General features: G+C 40.0%; 2 protein-coding genes and 1 non-coding gene across 13 annotated transcripts in view; 2 read left to right on the top strand and 1 right to left on the bottom strand.

The window, feature by feature from the left end:
* TRMT2A (tRNA methyltransferase 2A) overlaps nt 1-3,989 on the bottom strand; it is a 48,077-nt gene extending 44,088 nt beyond the window's left edge. For 3 of the 7 annotated variants that reach the window (XR_012654744.1, XM_075060044.1, XM_032771167.2), the window contains exons 1-4: nt 3,766-3,989; nt 2,382-3,011; nt 1,076-1,184; nt 280-461 (exon numbers count right to left, since the gene is read on the bottom strand). Coding sequence is in view for 6 of the 7 variants with exons in the window: in XM_075060044.1 (XP_074916145.1) it covers nt 280-461; nt 1,076-1,184; nt 2,382-3,011; nt 3,766-3,776 (932 nt within the window). In the remaining variant the exon portion in view is untranslated. Of the gene's footprint in view, nt 1-279; nt 462-1,075; nt 1,185-2,381; nt 3,012-3,682 lie in introns of all 7 variants that reach the window. The other 4 variants (XM_032771166.2, XM_032771168.2, XM_032771169.2 and 1 more) reach the window with 4 other exon arrangements.
* A 55-nt stretch (nt 3,990-4,044) lies between these two features.
* Nucleotides 4,045-20,290, top strand: RANBP1 (RAN binding protein 1). 5 transcript variants are annotated; one of them, XR_012654745.1, is made up of 7 exons: nt 5,381-5,563; nt 9,380-9,516; nt 11,635-11,792; nt 12,711-12,839; nt 16,171-16,236; nt 17,416-18,772; nt 18,803-20,290. XR_012654745.1 is itself a non-coding variant. In XM_032771172.2 (6 exons), the coding sequence occupies exons 1-6, from the start codon at nt 4,534-4,536 to the stop codon at nt 17,541-17,543; spliced, it is 633 nt and encodes a 210-aa protein (XP_032627063.1). In that variant the 5' UTR covers nt 4,045-4,533; the 3' UTR covers nt 17,544-20,290. The 5 variants fall into 5 exon arrangements, 4 of the variants coding, with proteins under 4 accessions (XP_032627063.1, XP_032627064.1, XP_032627062.1 ...); XM_032771172.2 differs by lacking the exon at nt 5,381-5,563 and adding an exon at nt 4,045-4,548 and having other exon boundaries at nt 17,416-20,290; XM_032771173.2 differs by lacking the exon at nt 5,381-5,563 and adding an exon at nt 4,131-4,548 and having other exon boundaries at nt 17,419-20,290.
* Nucleotides 16,377-16,504, top strand: LOC116819465 (small nucleolar RNA SNORA77). Its single transcript, XR_004372416.1, has one exon. It is a non-coding gene; the product is annotated as a small nucleolar RNA SNORA77 (small nucleolar RNA).
* Nucleotides 20,291-22,190: the final 1,900 nt, after the last annotated feature.

The raw sequence follows: 22,190 nt of genomic DNA, 5'->3' as shown, positions 1-22,190 counted from the left end.
ACCTTAAGGCAGTAACTGACTTCCTCTATGTATTGCATAGTGCTGAACATACTGAAAAAGCTCAATAAAAGTAAGTAAAATAAAACAAACACCACATGATGAGCTATGTGTAAAAACAAAGTATAAAGGAGTTGCTACAGAATGGAACCAATTTACTTAAGTTTCAGTTCTAAAATAACCATCCAGCTCTTCAAAATGTTTCATTTTGTACATGTTTCAAAATATTTAAGACAGCAAAAACCTTTCAGGGTAAGACATTCAGCCTAATTTAGTTCTCACCTTATGTAGTCTTGAAAAGCCTTCACTACCTTTTTGGCAACAGCAGGAATGTGAATAGTCTCAAATGGTTCCACTACAGCACAGCTTCCACCCTTGTATTTGCCAAGGCGACAACCCACAGTTTTGTCTTCTTGATTTAAACTCATTCCAATCAAAAATTCACATTTGTTGCGGTATTCAGTCTAAAATAAGAAATAAAATTACCTAAGCTATATACATAGAACCTTGCATATCAACTGCTCCTGTCCTGAAACATCTGTTGTAGCACTAGTCTTAAATTTTAATTTTGTAATATTAAATTTTAGTTAATGAATTAATTTCTTTATCAATGACCTGAGACCCAGAATACCAAATTTCAGCCCATATGGAAATTTTAATTTCTGAAGACGGGTCTAGTAATATTGTTGAAAGAACCTGAGTTATAGTTAGGAGGTTTTGCTATATCTGGGCAATAAATGCAAAACTCCTTTGAAAAAATCTGAATTTGTATTACAGACTAGTAAACAAGCCTATGGAGAAAAAGCACAATCCAATATTTTTCATTTTTGTAAGGCTTCAATTTTCATTTCTAGCCTTTTTTTTGTTTTTTCACTCCTGATTAGTAGTTCCATTATGGTATTTATGCAAAATGTAGTAAAGCATGAGCTTCTACACAGTTACTGTGGTAGCAAAAAAATCTGTAGGTTGGTATTACCCATCAGATAGCCCCCCCATCCCTCAGACCAACAGAGTTTGTTTACTTTCAGAGTGTATTACATATTATCACTCCATGCCCACAAGATAGATTTTGAGGTACCTGTAATGGTGATGCTTTCACTCCCTCTACTGGGCAACAGATTTTATTATACTTCTGCTTCTGTACAAACAACCAAGGTAACAGGGCTTTGTTGTTGTTTCCTATTTCCCTGCAAAAGTTAAACAAATTTACAGAAGACAAGCCTTTCAGTAAATATATGTATTTAAAACAGCAGAATCAGGTTAATTGGCTGTTATAAAAACAATACAGGACCATTTACAGACATCCAATCAGGGCTCTGGAAAGGAGCGCGGAGCTGGAGCGCGGAGCAGCTCTGGAGCAGGAGCAGAGCCGGAGCACAGCTCCAAAGCCCTGCATCCAATTTTATTTTTCTTGTCTGAAAATCAAGTTATTTAATACCTGAAGGATATTCTTCCACAAGAGTCTTATCAATGGGAAATCTAAACTGTATTTACATCTTACCGCTACTAAATGCAGATTTTAAAATTTATATAAATACATAAAAAATAACTACAAAGTTCTAGGATAACGCAACTGTTGATCTGTCACCCCTTGGTTGGAATCACTGTAAAAAGGGAAACAACAGAGTCCTGCAATTTTCTGTAACAACCTCCCTGACTAATTAAGGAATAATGTTGACAGTCCTGCTCAAGTGAAATAATGGCTGCTGCGAAGTAGAATCTTAAGATGATGGGACCTGGGCGGGTATTTAAGCATGGAAGTGGGGAAAAATAACCTTGTCTCCTTTTATTTTTTTAAGTGTCTAATGACTATCAAGGTTAAATGTTTTCTTTATATGGATAGTTATATAACTGAATAAGGCATAGATAAAACTGTAATTTTATATTTAGAATATTTTCTTAGACAGGAGTAATTCTTTAAAGACTAAATAAAGTGTGAGAATTAGAGCAGAAGGGTTGATAGAAGACCATCAGAATGATGTGACTGAAATCTTACATCTCACCACCTAACAGAGTTCATCCCTTATACCACTGAGAACCTGCCAATTCTAGCTTTTCATTGGTATAAAATCTTCTTTTTTAACCTTGGTGGGTTATGGAATAATTTTCCTTAAAACCACATCCCTTAATTTAGCAGGGTCTTTTCAAACAGATTAAGTACTACAAATATCAAGTCCTATACATTAGACCAATGTAATTTTCACGATCTGGAGTTGAGGTGGTAATATAAGGATAAGCATTCTTAGATATTAAAAGAGACTTACTTATACTGTTCTATTTGCATAGGGAACAGAGAAAAGGTTTACTGGATTTTAGCTATATTAATACAAATTTGTATTAAAGCTCATGAACATTAGTAAAGTACCATTATAAAAAGAAATTACTTTGTCAGTTTCTGCAGCACTTGTTCACACTCTTGCTTCTTCTTTGTCAGCTGTTCTTCATATGGTATGTTCCACAAAGGTGTCACCACATCTGCTATCTGTTTACTGAGAGACTCCTCTTCACTGTCTTTTGCTAAAGCTGGATGCTTTGCCTCCCTCTGTTCAGTGTCCTCCACTTCTTTCTTCCTCTTTTTTACAATAGGATCAGCTTTAGGCTTTGCGAGCCTAACGCTCAAATATCGGCTTTTCCACATGACTCCATGAAGGACTTTCATAGCTTTGTCCCTTTCCTCCTCACTTTTAAATGTCACAAATGCAAAAGTTTGTTTCCCAAAAAGTTTTATCTTGTGAGGGTTAAGTCCATATTTGGCAAGAAATTTCTTTACATCATTAAAGCCAATATATTTTGGAAGGTTCTGAATTTCTACTTTATAAATCTCTGATGTAAACAAATCTCCTTTGATATATCTGTACATATCAGGGCAATTTTCTGTATTCTCTGCATGGCTACTATCTCCTTTGTCTTGCTTAATTTCCACCTCAGTCATACTTTCTTCTTCTACAGAAGGCCCCATATTTTCTTCTTCAGGGACACAGAGACTACTATTTCCTTCCATCATTTCTTCAGTCCTGTAAAGATTTCAGTTTTACAGATTTAATACTCTTTGAACAAGGACTTGTTGAAGTTAGAAAATGTTGGGAGTTTGAGCCACAATGCACCCCACCAGCCTCTGCTACCAATATGCCACAACATGGTTTCATCACAACACACGCCCTGGGCTATTACCATGTGTAATCATGGCCACGCCCCTCCACTCCAAACACACCACAGCATGCCATCCCCCATTACCAACGTACCGATGCCACAATGCACAGTACCATGCTCCCACAACAGGGTGTGATGCCATTGCAGCATGCCACTCCATGCTACCCTGGTGCCAGGGACCCATCACGGCGCTCTCCCCCGCGTGCCACAGCAAAGGGGCATCACCATGCCCACCCCACTCGAGGCCGGGTGCCAAAGTGCATAGCCCTGAAGCCACACTCCCGTGTGCCACAGCGAGGGGCCATCACTGTGGCCCGCCACCTCATCCCATGTACGACGGTGCAACCCCGCCGTCGCCAGCAGCGTGCAGCACTATCACTACACACCCTGGCACCGGGAGAGCACCCTCACCCACCCGTGCAGCATCCAGCGCACCAAGACACTAGCCTAGGGCATCTCGTCCGCGCCCCGCAGGACCACACCAGGCTGCCACCGCATCTCAGCGCGGCTCCCTTCTTCTGCGCGTAATAGGCACCTATGAGGCGAGCGTCGGCTCGGGCTCCGAAGGGAGCGCTCGGAAAGAGGAGCGTGAGGGTGCCCTCTCCCCATTACACTCACCTCCCGCCCATCTCCCTGCACGACCCGTCCCCACCTCATACCGCACACATACACGAGGGGGAGGGCGGGCTTCAAGGAAGGGGTGGGTCTTGCGTGACGTCACCGGGAAACTAAAATGCCCGCGGAAAAAAGCGAACTTTTTTTCCGCCAGTTTCCACAGATTCTGCCTTGGAATCCGCCCATTGCATGTATAAAATCCTCCAATCCTAATAATCCACGATTAAAATAATCCCCCCCTTTCCAGCACACACGCAGGCGCCATCTTGAGAGTAGAGAGACGCGGGATGGTCGCCGCCATGTCGCAAAGGCTGATGGGAAACAGCTCGGGAATGGGGTAAAAAGGTTTTATTGAGGGCATCCACGAGATCTTTGGAGATGAATTTTCTTTAGAATCAGCCCGCGAGTGGGGATGCTGTATGTTTTTGGGGAGAATTCGTGCCGTTTCCAAGATCTCGAGTGGGAGCTTGGAGAAGTTGCAGGGCCGGACGCCTCGGCGTGGCTGTGATTTAGGACTATTAAAAGGCTAATATCAGGTGGAGGGGTCACCCTGCCTCCTATAGCTAGCAGCATTATAAGCGATAAAGGGAGCGGGGTAAAGTAGGCGTTTCCCATCAGGCCTTGCGGCAACGGCGGCGCGGGCTGCGGGAATGAGGTAAAAGCGGGAGGGGGCGGGGAGCTTTTAGCAGGAAATTCAGCGCCAAAGCTGCGGTGGGGGGAGAGAGCGACGCGAACGAGTCTAGTCTAGGAGCAGCGCCACCTCCCAGCCCCATGGCGGAGACTAAGGTGAGGATGCCGACGCTTCCCTTAGCAGTCTGGGGTGGAGGGGCTCCCTGGGGCTCGGGAGCAGGAGGTGGAGCGGGGCGGCCTGGCGCTGAGGGAGTGGGGTAGGGTGGTCTGAGGCGGTGAATGGGGGCCCTGGAGAAGCAGTGGGGAACAGACGGGTCAGAAGCCCGCGGGATGGTCGGGTGACGGGCCTCGGGGAGTAGTGAGGCTGTCTGGGAGAGCAGTGGGGTTTAGGGGACTCATGGCGAGGGACCCGAGGCCGAGCGAGCAGATGAGACCGGGGGCCGCGGAGGGAGATAGGAGGGCGGCCTTGTTTTGGCGGGAAAGGGGGCCTGGGTGGCTTTTCACCCAGCATCCCCAGGTGCACGTGGGGTCGGGTACTGACCCTGCTAGGGGCTGTCCGGGTCCACGTGCGTCCCGGTCTCTTGCTGGGGCCCATCCCTTTGCGGTCGGGCCGAGACACGGTGACATCTCTTTCCGCCTCACTCTGGCTCCTAGCCAGCCCTGCCGCGGGGTGGGCTCTGCTCCAAGCGGGCGTTTGAGCCTCCGCAGGCGCCACAATCTGGTTTATGACTCAGGAGCTTTTGAAGGAGGCCCCTTTCTCTCCTATGTTACTGGCAGGGCCGGGGCTACTCATTCTAGACTCCCACGTGCTTTTATATCTCGAATAGATGGGATTTTATCGCAACACTGTGATTCGTTTTCATTCGCCACCTCTAACGTGCTTATTGTTACTTACGATTTTCTTGTGGCGCCTGCAGGGAATCGAACTGGGGGCGGAATAAAGGGATCAGTTATTTCTGCAATGAGGTTTGTTTATCTCAGTGCTGGAGTCTATCAGTTCTACAAGCCTGGCCTGTGTTCTCTCTGGGATGCTTTCCCCCTTGTCTTGGAAAGAGTCAGTTCTTGGTGCTGTGCATTGCAGCCATTCTTCTATCGAAGTTGTATTACTATGGCTGTTCTCATTTTCTTGTGTGCTAGAACACTGATGACATTCAACAAGTGTCACCAAAAGGTGTGTTGTAGCATCTTTGAACTAACCCTTGTTTCCTGTTGAACCATTACTTGTTTTCTTGTAACAAATAAAAGCCCCAACCAAGTTGAGGGCCCTGTTGTGTGTTGTGCTTACGCTTAGTGAGCGACAGTATCTGCCCAGAGTTTATAATATAAATTGCCAGTGATGAGGAAGAACAGAATTATTATCTTAATTTTCCAGATAGAGAACAGGCATAGATATTAAGTGATTTGGCCAGGATCTCACAGTCTGTGGCAGAGCTGGAATTGATTTAAGAGCTCCAGAGTCCCTTGCTAATGCCTTAACCATAAGACCATGCTTTTTCCCTCCCTGTATGACAAAGAAACTGTTTGCTAGACTTCTGGAATATTCTTGTGGCTTCTTTGGCTATGGAAGAACCACACTTCATTTCTTGCCTTCTTAAATGAGAAGGCTCTTAGTGATTCATATATATTAAAATAAAGTCAAGAACAAAGACAACATAGCTGCAGGGTAAAGTGTTAAATTGGAAATTCAGTTGTATAATACTAACTCTTACAATTGTATAAATCCATATATAAAAATCTCTCTACATTTTATGTGTGTATCAAAGGAGTACTCTCAACTTTTAAAAAATTCTGATAGAGCACTGTTTAAATGGTATGAGCTGAGATCTTGGGTTTTCTTCTCTCAATGACATTTATAAGATCTCTTCAGTAAGATAAACAGATCATATGTGTGCTATTGTGATATTAGGTGTTATAATTGAATTTAAAATTGCTGTATGCATTTTAAATTGATATAGCATCCCACTGTGTATCTAATATTTTAAGTGGAGTCTTTCAGGAAGGCCATGAATGGGTTTTTACAGAACTTCACGCTCTTCCCCCCCCCCAAGTTACTTAGGCTGTATTAGTAAATGTCCATTCTCTCATTTGTCTAATCTATAATATTGGGTCAATCAGGTATCAAAATATTTGAAGAGCTCCTATTGCAGCTGTCAGTGTACTTGTTCCCTGTTGATATTAAGCTACCATAATAAATTGCACATATGAAGTCATATAATTTGAAAACACTAACTGCATATCTGAACCCAACATTTACATTAAAAATCTCACTTTTCGTAAATTTCACGTGTGCCACGATAATTTAATTTTGAGGGTTTTTTAAATCTATATATCTTAATATTTCCTTAATATATAGATCTTGGTCTCTTTAAAATAACCTGCTTTGAGTGCGCAGTGTCTTAAAACCAATAACTTAAATGATAAAAACAGACATGGATTTGATAAGTATGCTCCTTAACTTGTCTGGGATCCTTATAATGTCGAAGACTCTGAATGTAAACTTCAGCATCTGAAGGTCACTGTAAATGGAGACACTTGTAATAAATACTCCTTAAAAGCCTTCATTTGTAATAACTATTGTGTCAGAACTCTAAGCCTGTATGAAGGAGCACTACTTCAGTAACTTAAAACATAAACCTTTACCCCGATATAACACAAATTTGGCTATAACGTGGTAAAGCAGCACTCCTGGGGGGGTGAGGGCGGCTGCGCTCTCTGACAGATCAAAGCAAGTTTGATATATCGCAGTTTCACCTATAACACGGTAAGATTTATTTTTTTTGCTCCCAAGGACAGTGTTCTATCAGAATAGAGGTGTATTATCCAAAACCAATAATAGGGGAACCATTTTTCCTAGCCGTAGGCTAGTTTGCTAATTCTAGGTTTCCAGCCAATACTTTAATCAAGATTTAAAAATAAAATCAGTGTAATATTTAAATACTTCTAGCATTTGCGTGAATACCAACATTCTCTTTCACCTGAGACATTTTGATGCTGTTCTAGTGTTACAAGATTGGGTTATATCTAAAAGCCAGACATAGTGCTGTTACTTTAGATCTTTTGATGGTTAATTAGTCAGCTTAATTTTTTAAAGGAACATTGTAGCTATGTGATCTTAATTGTTTGTTAGTGTGAGAATACTAGGGAGGGGGGGATCTTTTGCTTTCTGTTGGCAGAGCTAATTGCACAAACCTGGGAGCTCTTTGTGTTCATCTGTTCTACCCCACAAGCTCCCTGTGTGCCATGCTCCCATCCTCTATTTCAAGGGCTTTTGAAATCCTCCATCTGTTCCCTTATGCCTAAGACTCTGTGCCCCCTGTTTCTCCAAAAATACATCCATTCTCTTTTTTTTTTCTTGGCAGGGATCTACAATATAAAAGGAAGTCTTGATTTTTTGTTTTCAGAGAGCTGGCACAGTGCTTCATGACATACAGACCAAAACCTTTTTATTTTCAAAAAACTTTTAGAAATTTTCTGCCTTCAGGGTAGGGATGGGCAAACTTTTTGGCCTGAGATCTGGATATGGAAATTGTATGGCAGGCCATGAATGCTCACAAAATTGGGGTTGGGGTGAAGGAGGGGGGTGACGGCTCTGGGATGGGGCCAGAAATGAGGAGTTCAGGATGCAGGAGGGGGCTCCTGGCAGAGAGCAGGCTGAGGATGCAGGCTCTGGGGTGGGGCTGAGGATGAGGAGTTTAGGGTGCAGGAGGGGGCTCGGGGTTAGGATTGAGAGGTTTGGAGGGTGGGAGAGCGATCAGGGTTGGGGCATGGGGAGGGAGTGAGGGCTTCATCTGGGGGTGCAGATGGGCCTGGGGATGAGGGGTGCAGGAGGGTGCTCTGGGCTGGGATCGAGGGGTTCAGAGGGCAGGAGGGGCTCAGGTGCAGACTCTGGGTGGTGCTTACCTCAAGCAGCTCCCAGAAGCAGCGGCATGTTCCCCCTCTGGGTCCTACACAGGGGTACAGCCAGGCAGCTTTACGTGCTGCCCCATCTGCCATCCCCGCAGCTCCCATTGTCCAGGAACTGTGGCCAATGGGAGCTGCTGGGGCAGCGCGTGGCGCCCCCTGGCTGCCCCTAAACATAGGAGCTGGAGGAGGGACCTGCTGCTTTCGGGAGCCGCACAAAGCGGCTGCCAACCCCGCTCCCCAGGTGGAGTGGGGCAAGTCCTAGTCCCTGCTACCCCGGGCCAGATTAAATTGCCTGGCAGGCTGGATGTGGCCTGCGGACTGTAGTTTGCCCACCCCTGGGTTAAGGAAGAAATTGGAAAAAGAGTTGATTTATTTTGTGACAGTAAGAGATTAGTCTTAATATACATTGAAAATATGGCAGCTTCTGATTTTTACTAATACTTAACTTTAAGGCAGTTAATTATAAGTGCTGTTATAGTTTGTATGCATGATTGAAGTTGCTGAAATCAGTAAGCAAAAAAGCTTGTCTTCAGGCTTGTCTACGTGGTGCGTTCATGTGCACCAGCTGGGATGTAAATGTTAGTGCTTTCCATCATGTTGTTCTCTAGCAGGCCTGTGGACCCTGCTGAAATGCACTAAAAGTTCCCTAGTGCATGTCAAACAGGAATATATCAGTTTGTGTTAGAGAATTTTTAGTGTCCACCGGCGAGATCCACACAGTCAGTCAGTGCACCATAGTCTGGTATGTGCTAGAATTTACACCAGAGATGATGTGCACCTGTGCAGTATGTAGACAAGCCCTTAGACTCCTGGATGAGTGTTCCTGTGTTTCACTAATGTGAAAGAAGTTTCTTCTTTCCAAGAGAGAAGGTTTATACTGCATGTTTTAAAAGACTGAATAAAATTTAGATGTATGGAGTTCAGATTCTGATGTTGTACTACTTACATTTTGTTAATGTATATGTAGTTGGAACGTTCAGAGTAGTTCCTAAATACCTTTTGGTAACATATGTTAAATACAGACGTAGCCACTGCAGAACTGTTTTTAAAACTGTATTATTGCAATTTGGAATTTTTTTCGCAGGAAACGCATGAGGAACATGACACTTCAACTGAAAACGCAGATGATTCTAACCATGATCCTCAATTTGAGCCCATAGTTTCCCTTCCTGAACAAGAGATCAAGACCCTTGAGGAGGATGAGGAGGAACTCTTTAAGATGTAAGTAGTATGGCACTGAGTATGTATCTAAACACTAGTTGCTTTTAAACTTGGAAAAACATTAATAAAAGGTAGGAAGGTATCTTGTTGCAAAACACCACACAGGGGATACTGGCCTAAGACAGTGTAGTACTAGTGGAAAGAAAATGGCACATGATATGACTAATGTCTGTGCCCCTGGAGTGTTGGGGCTGATATAATGTAACATGATGAAATCCTGACTCTCTAATGATTATCAAATTGATATTGGAAAAGTTTGGGTTAGAAACAACTTTAACTTGAATTGTACAAAAATGTTGGGTCTAGAGATGTGTAACTGTGTCACAAAGTAGGTTTTTCTTTTTTTAAAGTTAACATGTCCTACTCTGCTTAAATATTTGGGTCATCATGACACTGCTTCTGCCCGAACGAACCTTTAGACTTGAAATTGTACAAAGAAAAATGATGTCGGGTTGGGTTCTAGCGATAGTGTGTAAACCTGGTGTCACAAGAAGCTAGGTTTTTGAGCTGTTCATTTTTTGTTTAAGAAGTTAGACGGAAAATCAGTCCTAACGTATCGACTGCCATGCGGCCTTTAATTATTGGGCACAAAACCCTCATCCCCAGACCAGGCACCCCCAGCCAGAGCCCAACACACACACACACCCTGTGCCCCAGCCCTGATCCTCCTCCCTTCCTCCCGACACACACATACCTATTAGAAGCTGTTTTACTTACTGAATCAATATTTTGTAGACTGGAGGTGTAAATGCCCCACCCTCTCTAACTCTTCAATGGTTCCCTTCTGCCATCATCTGGAGCAGTCATGGAAACACCTCTTGCTCTTTCCATTGTGTTGGCAGACATCAAATTTTAATAGTTATATGATTAGAAAACTGGGCAAACTGGCTTAATCTGAAATGTTTAAATTTTGTAGAATGCCTTGAATTTTTCCTAAGCTGGAGACCTCTTTAGAGAGAGAAGTGTATGTAGCATAGGAGTTAAGATGCATTCCTTTTGCTTTATGATGCTCCTGCTTCAGATAGGCATGAAAGGCATTTGGGAAAAATCAGATGGCCAAAAGTAGTCATTTTCAAGCTTTGTTCCAGCTTTGTGCTCATGTAAAGGACTCTGATAACACATGGTTCTACAAGAACATTTCCAAAAATTGACCTTTATGAGTAGCATGATCATTAAGCTTTTCTGTGTGCCAAGTGATGTGCAGTCCCAGATGAAAGAAGCCATTCTCTTATAAAGACAACCCTTGAAGAAACACTGGAATAGGTTCTGCTGTCTAAGGATCAGAGGGTCCTTTTAATAGAGTTTAGGAAAGTTCTTTTTAAGGTGCCAGCAGTTCAATAGGTTGTACTGCAAAAGGAAGTGTTTTGACAAAAATTGGCTGAGATCTGGCTGAATGCCAGTGCTCTGGGCTTTCCTGAATCCTAAGGTTCCAAAAAAAAGATAAGCCACCTTGAATCCAGGTAGTTGATCTGCAGGGAAGCAAAAAGAATGTTGGAGGATGGGGGGAGAGGAGACATGTTTCTGCATATCTGGAAGAGAGTTTGGGCAACTACTTTTAAATGTTGCTCTCGCCTTTAACAAGTTTGTTTAATTAACAAAACTGAAAGTAGGCCAACATGTCTGGCTTCGTTTGTGTTTTTATTGAATCACTGGTTGTAATTTCAGTGCACTAATAGCATTCCAAATATACAGAACAGTAACACAGCTCTTCTGTAACTTAAATTTGGGTGCCCTCTGATTTAAAAGAAAAAAAAAAAAGCATGAAATTCAATTTTTGATGGAATAAATTCAGTGTTAATATGGAGCTGATTTGGAATTAGAAACATTATCTCAGCAAAATTTTGGTGGGGCAGTGAACCTGTTTTTTAATGACTCCATTCATACAGTATTCTGTCCTGAACTAGTTCACTGAGTACTGATAGCATAGTGCTTAATTTGCCTACAAAATCTGTCATCTTATACTCTAACTTGTTGGTGAGGACTCTGGATTTATTTTCTCTTTCCTAAACGCTCTATGGAATCTTAACTTTCACTTAAGATATGTGGGCTGAAGGACCTTTTTATTCAGCGTGATTTGTTCTTGCATACAAACTCTAATCTCTTGCTCTCTTTCTCAAGGCGTGCAAAGCTGTTTCGATTTGCATCAGAAAATGATCTTCCAGAGTGGAAAGAACGAGGAACTGGGGATGTGAAACTCCTGAAGCACAGGGAGAAGGGAACAATTCGCCTTCTCATGAGGAGAGATAAAACCCTAAAAATCTGTGCAAATCATTATAGTATGTTTGTTGCATTATTTCCCGTAACTTCCCTTTGGCTGTCAACTATATTGCACATAAAAATAGATGTCAAGTCTTATAGGATTCATACATGTTTTGTTTACCCTAAAAATGGCTTGGAAGAATGGGCCAGTGTTCTAACAGCAACAAATAGACAGGTGCTGTGTATGCATCGAGCCTGATGCCTGTTTAACTTTATTGTGCAGTTTCATAATACTGCAGATGCATGTATTTACAGAAAGGGTAAGCAAGTGTAACAAGGCAGTTAAAAAGATACTATTCTATGTTGAATATTTGTAGAGTTTGTTGTCACAGGATACTGAAACAATTTTAAAAGGGCATAAAGGGAGGAGGGAGAAATCACTTAAATGAACAATCTGAGAGGAAAGCTAAGTGCTGTCTATAATACGGAAGATTACCAGCAGTAGAAAGGGAGAAACTTTACTATTTTATTTGGATGCACTTGTACCTTCCTTTTGAGGCATCTGCATTGGCCATTATCTAAGAAATACTTTTTAGACCATTGGTCTTTCAGTAGGGGAACTTTGCGTTCTAAAACTGTATTAAATTGGAACTGGTTGGTTGGTTTGTTTGAGGGGGGAGTTGAATAGAGGGGGAGTTTAATAGAAGTATGTAGTTAGCACTCTGTTGGTCAATGTTGACTTCCCATTGCAGATTGTTCTAGGACATGGGACAAAACAATATGGGCAACATCTTTTTTTTTTTTTTTTTTTTTTTTTTTCCCCTTCTCCCTCTCCAGCTAGAAATAACTTTGCATTACAATCCCCTGTGAGGTATAACATCTTTTATTTCATGATACCAAGAGCTAACTTTCTTAAAGGTACTTGTGGGGCTTATGTGGAAATGTATTTCAAAATGTTATATGCAGCTGGACTAATCAGTTTTTTTTCTTTGTAGTTACACCTTTAATGGAGCTGAAGCCTAATGCTGGAAGTGACAGGGCATGGGTCTGGAACACACATGCTGATTTTGCAGATGAAAGTCCAAAACCTGAACTTTTGGCAATCCGGTTCCTAAATGCAGAAAGTGAGTTATGGCACAAGATCAGTTTCTTCTGATATTTATATTGTGTGCCTGAGTAAGTAACTTTGGGCCATTTAATACTGCACAGTATTTTACACTAAATGTATGAAAGTAGTTACCACTATCTTTTGTAGCTCCCATGGTAGAAAAGAGTAAATATTCTCTTTATTTTTAAAGAATCTATCCCACTGGCTGTAAGCACTCAAAATAGGGTGAGCTGGGAGAGAGAACCTCATTTGCCAATAGAAAGCCACCCTAATATTTGTCTGTAAGGACAGTCCCTTCTATTTGAATAGTACTGCAGCAGAATTAATTCAGAGTGCAACTAGTTAATTAGTAATGCTCAGACTATGTAGATAAATAGAATAGTTATGCTCCATCTCCATCCAACACCATCTTTATAACTTGTTTTTGTCTTGATAAGTGTGCTGACACACTCTGTTTTCAAGAGAGCTTGTTAGTGTTTCCTAATAATTTTAATGCAATAAATCTCCAGGACTTCAATCAGTGTATTCATCTTACTTTCATTAATTACCTCAACTTCATGTTTTAATGAAGATTAAATTTGTGGCATTACAAATACTGTATGGAAATCATCACCTTGTATTAAATCTTCCATTCAGGTGCATCTCCCTGAGAATCACATACTTTACTGACTGCTACACTGAACAAGTACTAGGTGTTAATATCCACTTATCTCTTCCTTCTAACATATCAAATGAAATTTCCTTTAAGTGGTATATAGTAGTCCTAACAACCACAGATAACTTGGACAATAGGTTATAGTAAATCTTTCTAGACCAAAGTGTGTTTTTTTTTTTTTAAAAAAAAGTTTTATAGTTTAATGTAATGCTCCCAAAGTTGGCATAGTTTGACTCTTCATAGAAATGGTGCTAGATTCTGATTCTGTTCTTTTATGTTAATGAAAGGCTTTGAACATTGTGGAGGAATCACTCTCCTGTTGGAGGGAGTGTCTCATATCTGTGGTCAGAACAGGCAAATTGTCACATCTGTTTGTTCAAAATATCAAACTAATTTGACTGTGCAGTATTTCCTCTAGGTAATTTAGGATAATAGATGCCAGGATTTAGGGAATTGGATGTGAAATTATTTGTATCTTGGTAGCACCTGAGTACCCCAGCCGGGAGTGGTTAGGGACTACACAGGTATAGAATGGAAGCCACTCTCTGCCACAGATATCTTACAAACAACAAGATAAGTGACAGATTGTAGTGGTTGGTCTGGAATTCCCTACGTGGAATGCCAGACTGCATTCATTCCTAAACAGAACATGCAGAGACTAACTGTATGAAAAATAGAATGAGACTTGGAAAACAAAATGGCTGCCACATTTCTTCCCTTCTCACCACACCCCCGCGCCTCCCCCCCCCCCCCCCCCCAGTGGCTATTGGGTGAGTGACTTGCTCTCTGGGGCTGCTGAAACCCCTTCTGCCTGTGACTCAGGCATCCAAGGAGAATACTGTAGTGGCTGCACAACCAGCTTGATTTTTTGCTTCCAGTTCCTGTCTAGTCTAGTGGTAGCTCTTGTAAGGGGAGAAACACTTCTAGATCCAGCTGTTCTCACTAGCCCTTAAGTAGTTAATGCAGCAAACAGTGTATGACTGTCAAAGACCATCATAACTTCTGGCTTCTTAATTGTGCATCCCAGATAGCTTTCAGGTTTCATGCCACTAGTTCTGTGTCAGTGGGTTAGCCAAATTAAAATGTCTAGCTTGGCACATAGGAGGAAAGTAAGATGGTAGCATTTTTTTTTTACTACCAACATGTTCCATTGCACAGTTGGCAAACAGCGTTTTCTTCTGTTTCACCTTTCTAATACAGCATCCTTTCTTCTTCAGGCAAACTTTCACTGAAACCAAGCCTTCTGTTTAAACCCCTGAATCCCCTACAAAAAGAGAGTCTACTTGGAGGAATAACATTAAAATCACAATCCTAAATTTATCTCTGAGTTTGGGGGTGAGGGAGGGCTTTCATTGCCTCCTATATCTATATATAAGGGAGCCTAGATATCAGTCTATTAGTGGAGTTCCTTCTTGGATTCATAGATAAAGAATTAAAGTTCAGTTTCTGATCCTGTCAAGGGATGTCACTATGCATGGTGAACTTCTTTTCAAAGAAGTTCTTCTTAAAATCCATTAGGAGTGTGCACACTAAAAAACTTCTCACTTTATATTCAGGCTTTAAAAATGTGCATTTTCCTGTGGAGCAATAGTGACCTCAAGTGGCCAGTCATGCTATCCTCAGTGTGGACTTATCAAATTATCCTTTCTGGTTCTGTTTTGAAAGTGACTTGACCGTGGTTATCTGCTTCTCAAATTATTTCAGTTAGAAAGGGTTGGAGGGATGCTTATTGTAATTGAACTGACAGCAGCTATTATCAGAAAGTTTTTATCTTTGAAATGGAACTGTTCAGAACCAGTCGCTTAGACTGAAATGTATTGAGGTATGTTGTCTTCAAAAGAATTCTGGTTAGCTGTAACTTGTGCCATGTTACCTGCATCTTTTTACTTCTGGCATTGTATGTTGTGGGTTTTTGTTTTTTAATAAGTGTACAGTTTGTGCTCATGAAACAGATTGGATTTTCAACTCTAGAGACTGAAATTCTCCTTTCAGGTGCAGTATAGGCAGTGATGGTGCAAACTTGCCATTCCTCCTTAGTTCCACCAGGATACAGCTATCTCTAGGTGTGAGAAAATAAATGTCTATGGTCCTCTCAGTCCCTGGCCTCGGACTGTGAACAAGAATGTGTGGTAGGCTTCTGATGTGAATGCCTAGTAGCTGAGGTATGGATAAAAGTTCAGCTAGCTTAAAATATCGCTTAGTAGCAGAACCTTAAGACGAGAACTTCGCAAAAACCCACTCAAAGGTGCAACATCCACTGCTTTGGAGAGTATTTAAATGAGAAATAATTGAAGCCTGTATACTTAAGATCACTTGAACTAAGTTGAAATCCACTAAGTACATATTTCTTGACAAGGCAGTCAAACTGAAATGTAGCAGTGAGTTTGTTTCAGGATAAATGTCTGTTTAGAGCAAAAAGATCTAAAGAATAGAGGCATTGTAAATAATTAAGGCAGGGGTTCTCAAACTGGTGGTCAGGACCCCTCAGGGGGTCATGAGGTTATTACCTGGGGGGGTCGCAAGCTGCCAGCCTCCACCCCAAATTCTGCTTCACCTCCAGCAGATATATTTAACACCATTATAAAAAAAAGTGTTTTTAATTTATGAGGGGGTTGTACTTAGAGGCTTGCTATGTGAAAGGGGTCACCAGTGATTTAAGGTAATAAAGAAACATTTTATTTCCTCCAAACAGATGCACAGAAATTCAAGGCAAAATTTGAAGAATGCAGGAATGAGGTAGACAAGAAAGCAAAGAAGGGTAAGATGTTAATCTCCTCTTGGAATTTAGATGAGTACTTACTTCACCTTTTTTTCCTCTTCTTTTCCAACTTTTTAATGCCTATGGTGGGGACAAGGGAATATCCTTAAATTGCTCACTGTAATATTTGGTGCCTCTTGGCAGACTCACTCTGTGCCTGACTGCAATCTTCAGTCCAGGGGCTTTTTCAGTCTGCTAGAGTAATGGTCCAGGGTGTTGAACTCTTCTTTCCTTGTAGAAGACTTGCAGTTGCTCCTGGGACATAATTTTTAGGGTGGCTATTATAGAAAGGCTTTTCATTATTTATACAGAAAACATACTACAGTTGAGTAATAGTTTTACCATACTGATTTTTTTTTAATCTTCCTGTGTTCACAAGTAAATACCCCAGTTGCAGGATTATATTTTAAACTAATTTTTGAAACTTGGTTCATTTTGTTTAAATTGAAAAGTTACTTTACAAATTTAATTTGATGGTTCTATATAACACACATAATGGAGAGAAGCTCTCTGAACAAATATCTTCAATTTCATATAGAGATTAAAATTTAGAATGGAATTCTGAGTTTGGATCTACTAAAGGAGTAAAGTATAGATTCCTACTGGTCGGCAATTCAAATGCTTCAGGAAATCTGAGTGGTTTAGGCAATGCAGGAAACTGAGTTTCCTTGTAAACTTTAGCATTAGGTCTCTCTCATTCAAGCAAAGATGTTGGAGTGGCGGGAGAGAGGAGGTTAGAGACCTGAATTGCAAATAACTCCTTATTAGGATAAGGATATTCTCTAAGGAGCTGGAAGTTGTATGGAACCAGCACATCCAATTCCACGAAATATACCTTGTGAGTAGTTACCCTGTAGCAATCAAACTGTTCGTGAGGGCACTGAAAGGGGTACTAACCTGTTTAGTTGGCAAGCTATGGCCTAGTTTTTAATTTTTTAATACACAACCCGGAGCGGGAGGGGGAAGGATGAGTCTACATTCATTCGGCATGGGATGGATCAGCAAGGGAAAAGAAAAGTATGAATCATCTTAGTGTATGGCAGAGAGTTCAAAAAGCCTTATCCTATCTCTAAAGTCAATGACATTCTTTCTTCAGTAAAACAAGTTAATATAGCCTTCCCATTGTTAATTAAATCTACTATACTATGTGTAACTTTTTCTTCAATCAATCTCTCTTAGCAGGCACAGAGAAAAATGATAGTGCTGACAAAGTTGCTGAGAAATTAGAAGAGCTTTCTGTAAAGGAAGAGAGCAAAAAATCTGAGAAGAAAGAAGAGACCAAGGAAAAAACTGAAGAAAAGCAATAAATCATCTTGGGCCTTGTGTTTTTTCCTTAATTTTTTTTAATTTTTACAAGGGACTTTATAAAGAACTGAATTCCGACATTCAGGTTGTTTTTTCTAAGCTTTTGCCCTTTGGAAGATGTCTTCAGAAAATCCATTCCCCAGTCATGAAAATGTACTGTGCTAACTTTCTTTTCCATAGTGGAAACACTTATTTATAGTCATCCAAAAGAGTGAATAAAACGAATTTGAAAACAGCATCAAAGGACAGAACTGAGTTTTCTATACACTTCAAACACTTGTGATTATAATTCTTGCACTTGGTGTTTACATATTTGAGGGTGCGTATCTTCATATAAGTGATGTAATCAGATTAGATTAAGTGCATTTTAATCCTTCCTGTTGGTAAAATTATGCAGACATTTCTTGTATGGTATGTTATATTAAATTAGTAGACTTAAACAGGCCTCTTACACCAGTTTTGGGTGTTTGTGTTTGCTAATTGAGGATTGTTCCTGCTTGATGGGGTACATACAGTTTTCTTTAGCAGACCAGTATACGTATTGCTTCCTATGAGGCTATAGTGCCACAGAATTCTGGATGGTAGAGCATATAATACTCCTGGCACAACTCCACTGGTATGATGGCCACTTATGGCAGACAGTAGTGGGGAAAAGGCATCCTTTGATTTATCATTGGATGTAATTTAATACAGTCTCATGTAGGTTCTTTCATTACAAAAAATAAGTAGGAAGCAGCTTTTTTTAAAAGTCTTAATGACTTTCAAAAGCTTTTAACCATGCTAAAGGATCAAGAGTACTGTTTGTGTTAGAAAAAAAATTATAAAACCTCCTTATATTGTAGATAGGACCATAGATCACTCATGATGTGCCATTCACTGACTCTTAAGGACCATCTGTTTACCAGAGATAGTTAGTGGAGGGTTTTTGTTTGTTTTAATGTATCTACTTAATGTTATGGATGAATCTAACCTTGTTAGACAACATGCCGTGGAGCTCCTCAAACCAGAGTTTCCCATGATGATTTTTTTTTTTTTTTTTTTTTTTTTTGCCGTGTGCCCTACCACCATCATCTGAGTGGCATAAGACGGTCCCCTACTCCTGCCTATCCAGGGCAGAAAGTGATTCATTGAGACAAGCAGATGGCAGGACCCAGCTGGGCCTCCCTGGAGAAGTGCATAGCCTCCCTTTCATTCCTGCAGTGTTTAAAATAGACAGGGCTATGGCTTTCTGGTTGAGTGCAGGGCAGCAAACAATGCTCAGGAAGACTGCAGTGGTCAGTGATGCGTGGGAAGGCAGCAGGCTGTGGGTGGGGTTGCATCTGCTTTCCTGCCCCAAACCTCCCTGTAAGCTCTCCCTGACTTGGACATGTGGAGCCCCTTGCCCCAACTCACACACCCCAGATAACCATCTCCCACAGTTTGAAATACAATGGTGTAAGCAATACACTCCACAATCACTTTCTGAATTTGGCACTGATGTGTTCAGAACTTGCAATCACTTAACCAGAATTTGTGGAGTTATAAAATACTTGCATTTTAGAAAAGTATGAGATACTAATACTACTACAAACATTAAACCTATAATTTGAATATGCAAGATGGAATATAATGTTAATATGCTCCTAAAATGGGAATAAGTAGTATGGTTCAAGCTGCTCCCTTAACAGTGGTTATTAGCAATGGATCTACTTAGTTTCTAACTACTGCTAGAGTTTTGGAAGACTTAAACCAGGATAGAAAACACAATGTAAAGCCTTTACATTCAGTAAATGTCTTGTTAATTTTCTGGTGGACAATTTCCTTGTACAAAGATTAACACAACTGTCAGTAAAACAATTATTTATAAATAAACTCTATCTAGTCTTTCTAAACTGTAAAGATGTGATGACCAATAATATCTAAAAAAGGGAACTGAATATTGATAGAGGGTCTAAAAGCCTGCTGACTTCCCTCATGTAGACTCCTCCATTTATGAAATTCAAAGTCGACAAGACAAAGTACATGGAAAATTAGCATTAAATATGCTTTAAATTTGTGTAAATACCTTTTTGATGTTGTAGTAAATTGATCAAATCTGGAACTATAAAGAAGGTACTACCTTTTATATTAAAGGGAAAAAATTAAACTTGGCATGAGCAAAGTTCATGTCTCTTCCCCATTACTAGTACAACAGATTTTCACAAGTCCTACCTGGTGTAGCATTTGCCCCTTCCGAACACCAGATACATAAATCGACTGTTTTAGAATTATAAAGCTCCTAGGGAATAAAACAAATACCTCAGCTGTCTCCTCCGTAATGGATCTCAGCAGCATGATGTGTTTGATATGTGTTTTTGATTTAAGATAGTATTGTATATTTCCAAATACTTAATTTTACTGCCATCTGAACGTAAAAGCCAAAATGTTATGTATTCATGAAAGCCACTGTAGATTTAAATGGAAGCTGACAAGCAATGTTTTTAAATTTGTTAAAGGGGAGGTGAAGTTTACAAATCTAATTTCAAAATAAACTATGCGTTAAATTTTTTCATTTAAAAGATTTGCTTTTTTATTTAAAAAAAAACAACCCAAAACCTTGTGTTGGAAATGCAAACACAATAGATTATGCTACTGCATAAGAAGAAAACAGGCCATTCTAGTTTTGCTGTTGAGCCTGACTGAAAAAAATTAATACTCATGTACACTTCATTTGTTTTAAATCTGTTAATCCCAGTTATTGTTGCAATTAAAATAAATTATCATTACTTCATTGTATGATTTTCAGTCACTCATGCATGTGTGTTTAATTTTATTGGCTTGATATTTTTACGCTAGTGTTCAGATGAATTGATTCAGGCTTTACTTCATGGGCCATATTCATCCTTAGTGAAAGTCCCTTGGTATGAATTTTTCCCTAGGCCTTTGTGTAGTGCTCATGTCTTGTTAGTATTCACATTGCTGCTTCTGTTTTTGAGGTAAAACACCTAAAACAGTTCCTGTGGAAAGGCATTTCAAAGAAAAGTTGTGGTTTTTTGTTTTTTAAATTAAACTGAAACATTAGTACTTTGTTTTTTAATATATCTCAATCTAATGGGCTGCTGTTCTATAAATAGAAAAGCAAGAAGTGGTTTAAAAAATCTTAACACAATAAAAATTAGACTTGAAAAAGAATCTTCAAGGTTTGTATAGAAATCTTTGTATAGTTTTCAGAAACTAAAGACGTTGACTACCATGTTATGTTCTCAGGATGTTTTTCAGTTTGATTTATTTCCCCTGCCCTTTTTATGACAGTAGTGCTCACTGTTGGTAGTTTCAGGTTCCGTTTAGGGATATGTTCTGATGTATTCACCAGGTGTGTCTTGGACTTTAATGGTGTATATGTAACATTTTATGTGAATCATTCTACTTTTGCAGAATCTTCAGTGCTTAGTGAAGAAGAGATACTCGGTGACAGAACCAAGCTTTTTTTCCCCTTGCCAGTCTGAAAGTATTGCCCGAGCTCAATAAGGGAAACCGTTCCCTCTTGATAAAAGGGAAGATTTTTTTTTTAAATAGAATTTTGTGAAATCTTTACAACTGCAGATCTTGAATCTTACGATAAGTGTTCTAGATGTGTTTATATTACCCACTTAATGAGCTTCTAAAAGGACAGTATTGATAAAGGCTTGAATAAATGTTTTCACTATGTGTTTAAGAATCTGCATCAGAGGACTTACTCTGCATATGGTAGTAGTATAGTAATATGATGTATGAAATTAGATATCTCAGACATCCGTTCTTGTGAAATTCTTAGTTATGATATGCTGGACAAATATATTGGAATTGTAACTCATTCCTATATTTGTAGAGGTATCTAGTTGAATTACCATATCAAATTGTCAGTTATGAAACTGCAGGTATGGAAATGGGAGTAACACAAATTTGCTAAGGAAGTACTTTTGAAAGTTTGAGAATTCAGTGGTTACTTCTATTATGCTTACATGCTCAGTCCTAGTGAGGAAATTCACAGGATTCCATTTTGGTATGTTACCAGCTATTTACTCACTTCAACCACAGCTTTCCTGCAGAATTTTTAATCTTATGACAATATATAAAATATTGGGGGAAGAGAGGAGTCTTTAAAAATAATGCACCCAAAAGCTACATTAAGGGCAGAATATGCTTTAATTTGTGACTTGCAGAATTCTTGCTTGCCTGATTTGCAGAAATTATGCTGTCAATATGAACAGAATGGTGACATTTTGCTTGTTGGGATATAGTGATCAGCTGTTTGGGAGAAAGAGAATTAAGTTGTGGGGCTAGTGATAACCCTGTGTCCAATTTAGAAACAGCTGTATCCTCCATAAGGTTTATGAAGCCCTGAATAAATAAATATAGGAATAAGCAGATCTATCTGTGTGTGTGTGTGTATATATGTGTATATGTATACACGCATATGTATACGCACCTTTATTTTTTTTAAATACCTTCAGTGTACTTGTTTAAACTTGACCTTTAATTATTTTGAAGTCTGCACTAATGGGTGTGAGTTTCTGTAGAAGAGGATCATATTCAGTAAGTCTTACACTCTAGACTGTGTTTTGCATACCTTAAATAAGGTAGGTACATATTAGAAAATTGCTAATACTGAGCTTCATAAGGAGGTAAACAACACAAGATTGCATAAAACA

This window comes from Chelonoidis abingdonii, chromosome 22 (assembly GCF_003597395.2).
Source record: "Chelonoidis abingdonii isolate Lonesome George chromosome 22, CheloAbing_2.0, whole genome shotgun sequence".
Taxonomy (NCBI): Eukaryota; Metazoa; Chordata; order Testudines; family Testudinidae; genus Chelonoidis; species Chelonoidis abingdonii.
This window is presented reverse-complemented; position numbering and strand designations above follow the sequence as displayed.

Bases quoted from the DNA above. Each gene is read 5' to 3' on its own strand.
- RANBP1 (XM_032771170.2), top strand. From the start codon at position 5,501: ATGGCTGTTCTCATTTTCTTGTGTGCTAGAACACTGATGACATTCAAC. The intron at 5,564-9,379 runs GTGTGTTGTAGC...TTTTTTTCGCAG, and splicing joins TCAACAAGTGTCACCAAAAG to GAAACGCATGAGGAACATGA. The intron at 11,793-12,710 runs GTATGTTTGTTG...TTTTCTTTGTAG, and splicing joins AATCTGTGCAAATCATTATA to TTACACCTTTAATGGAGCTG.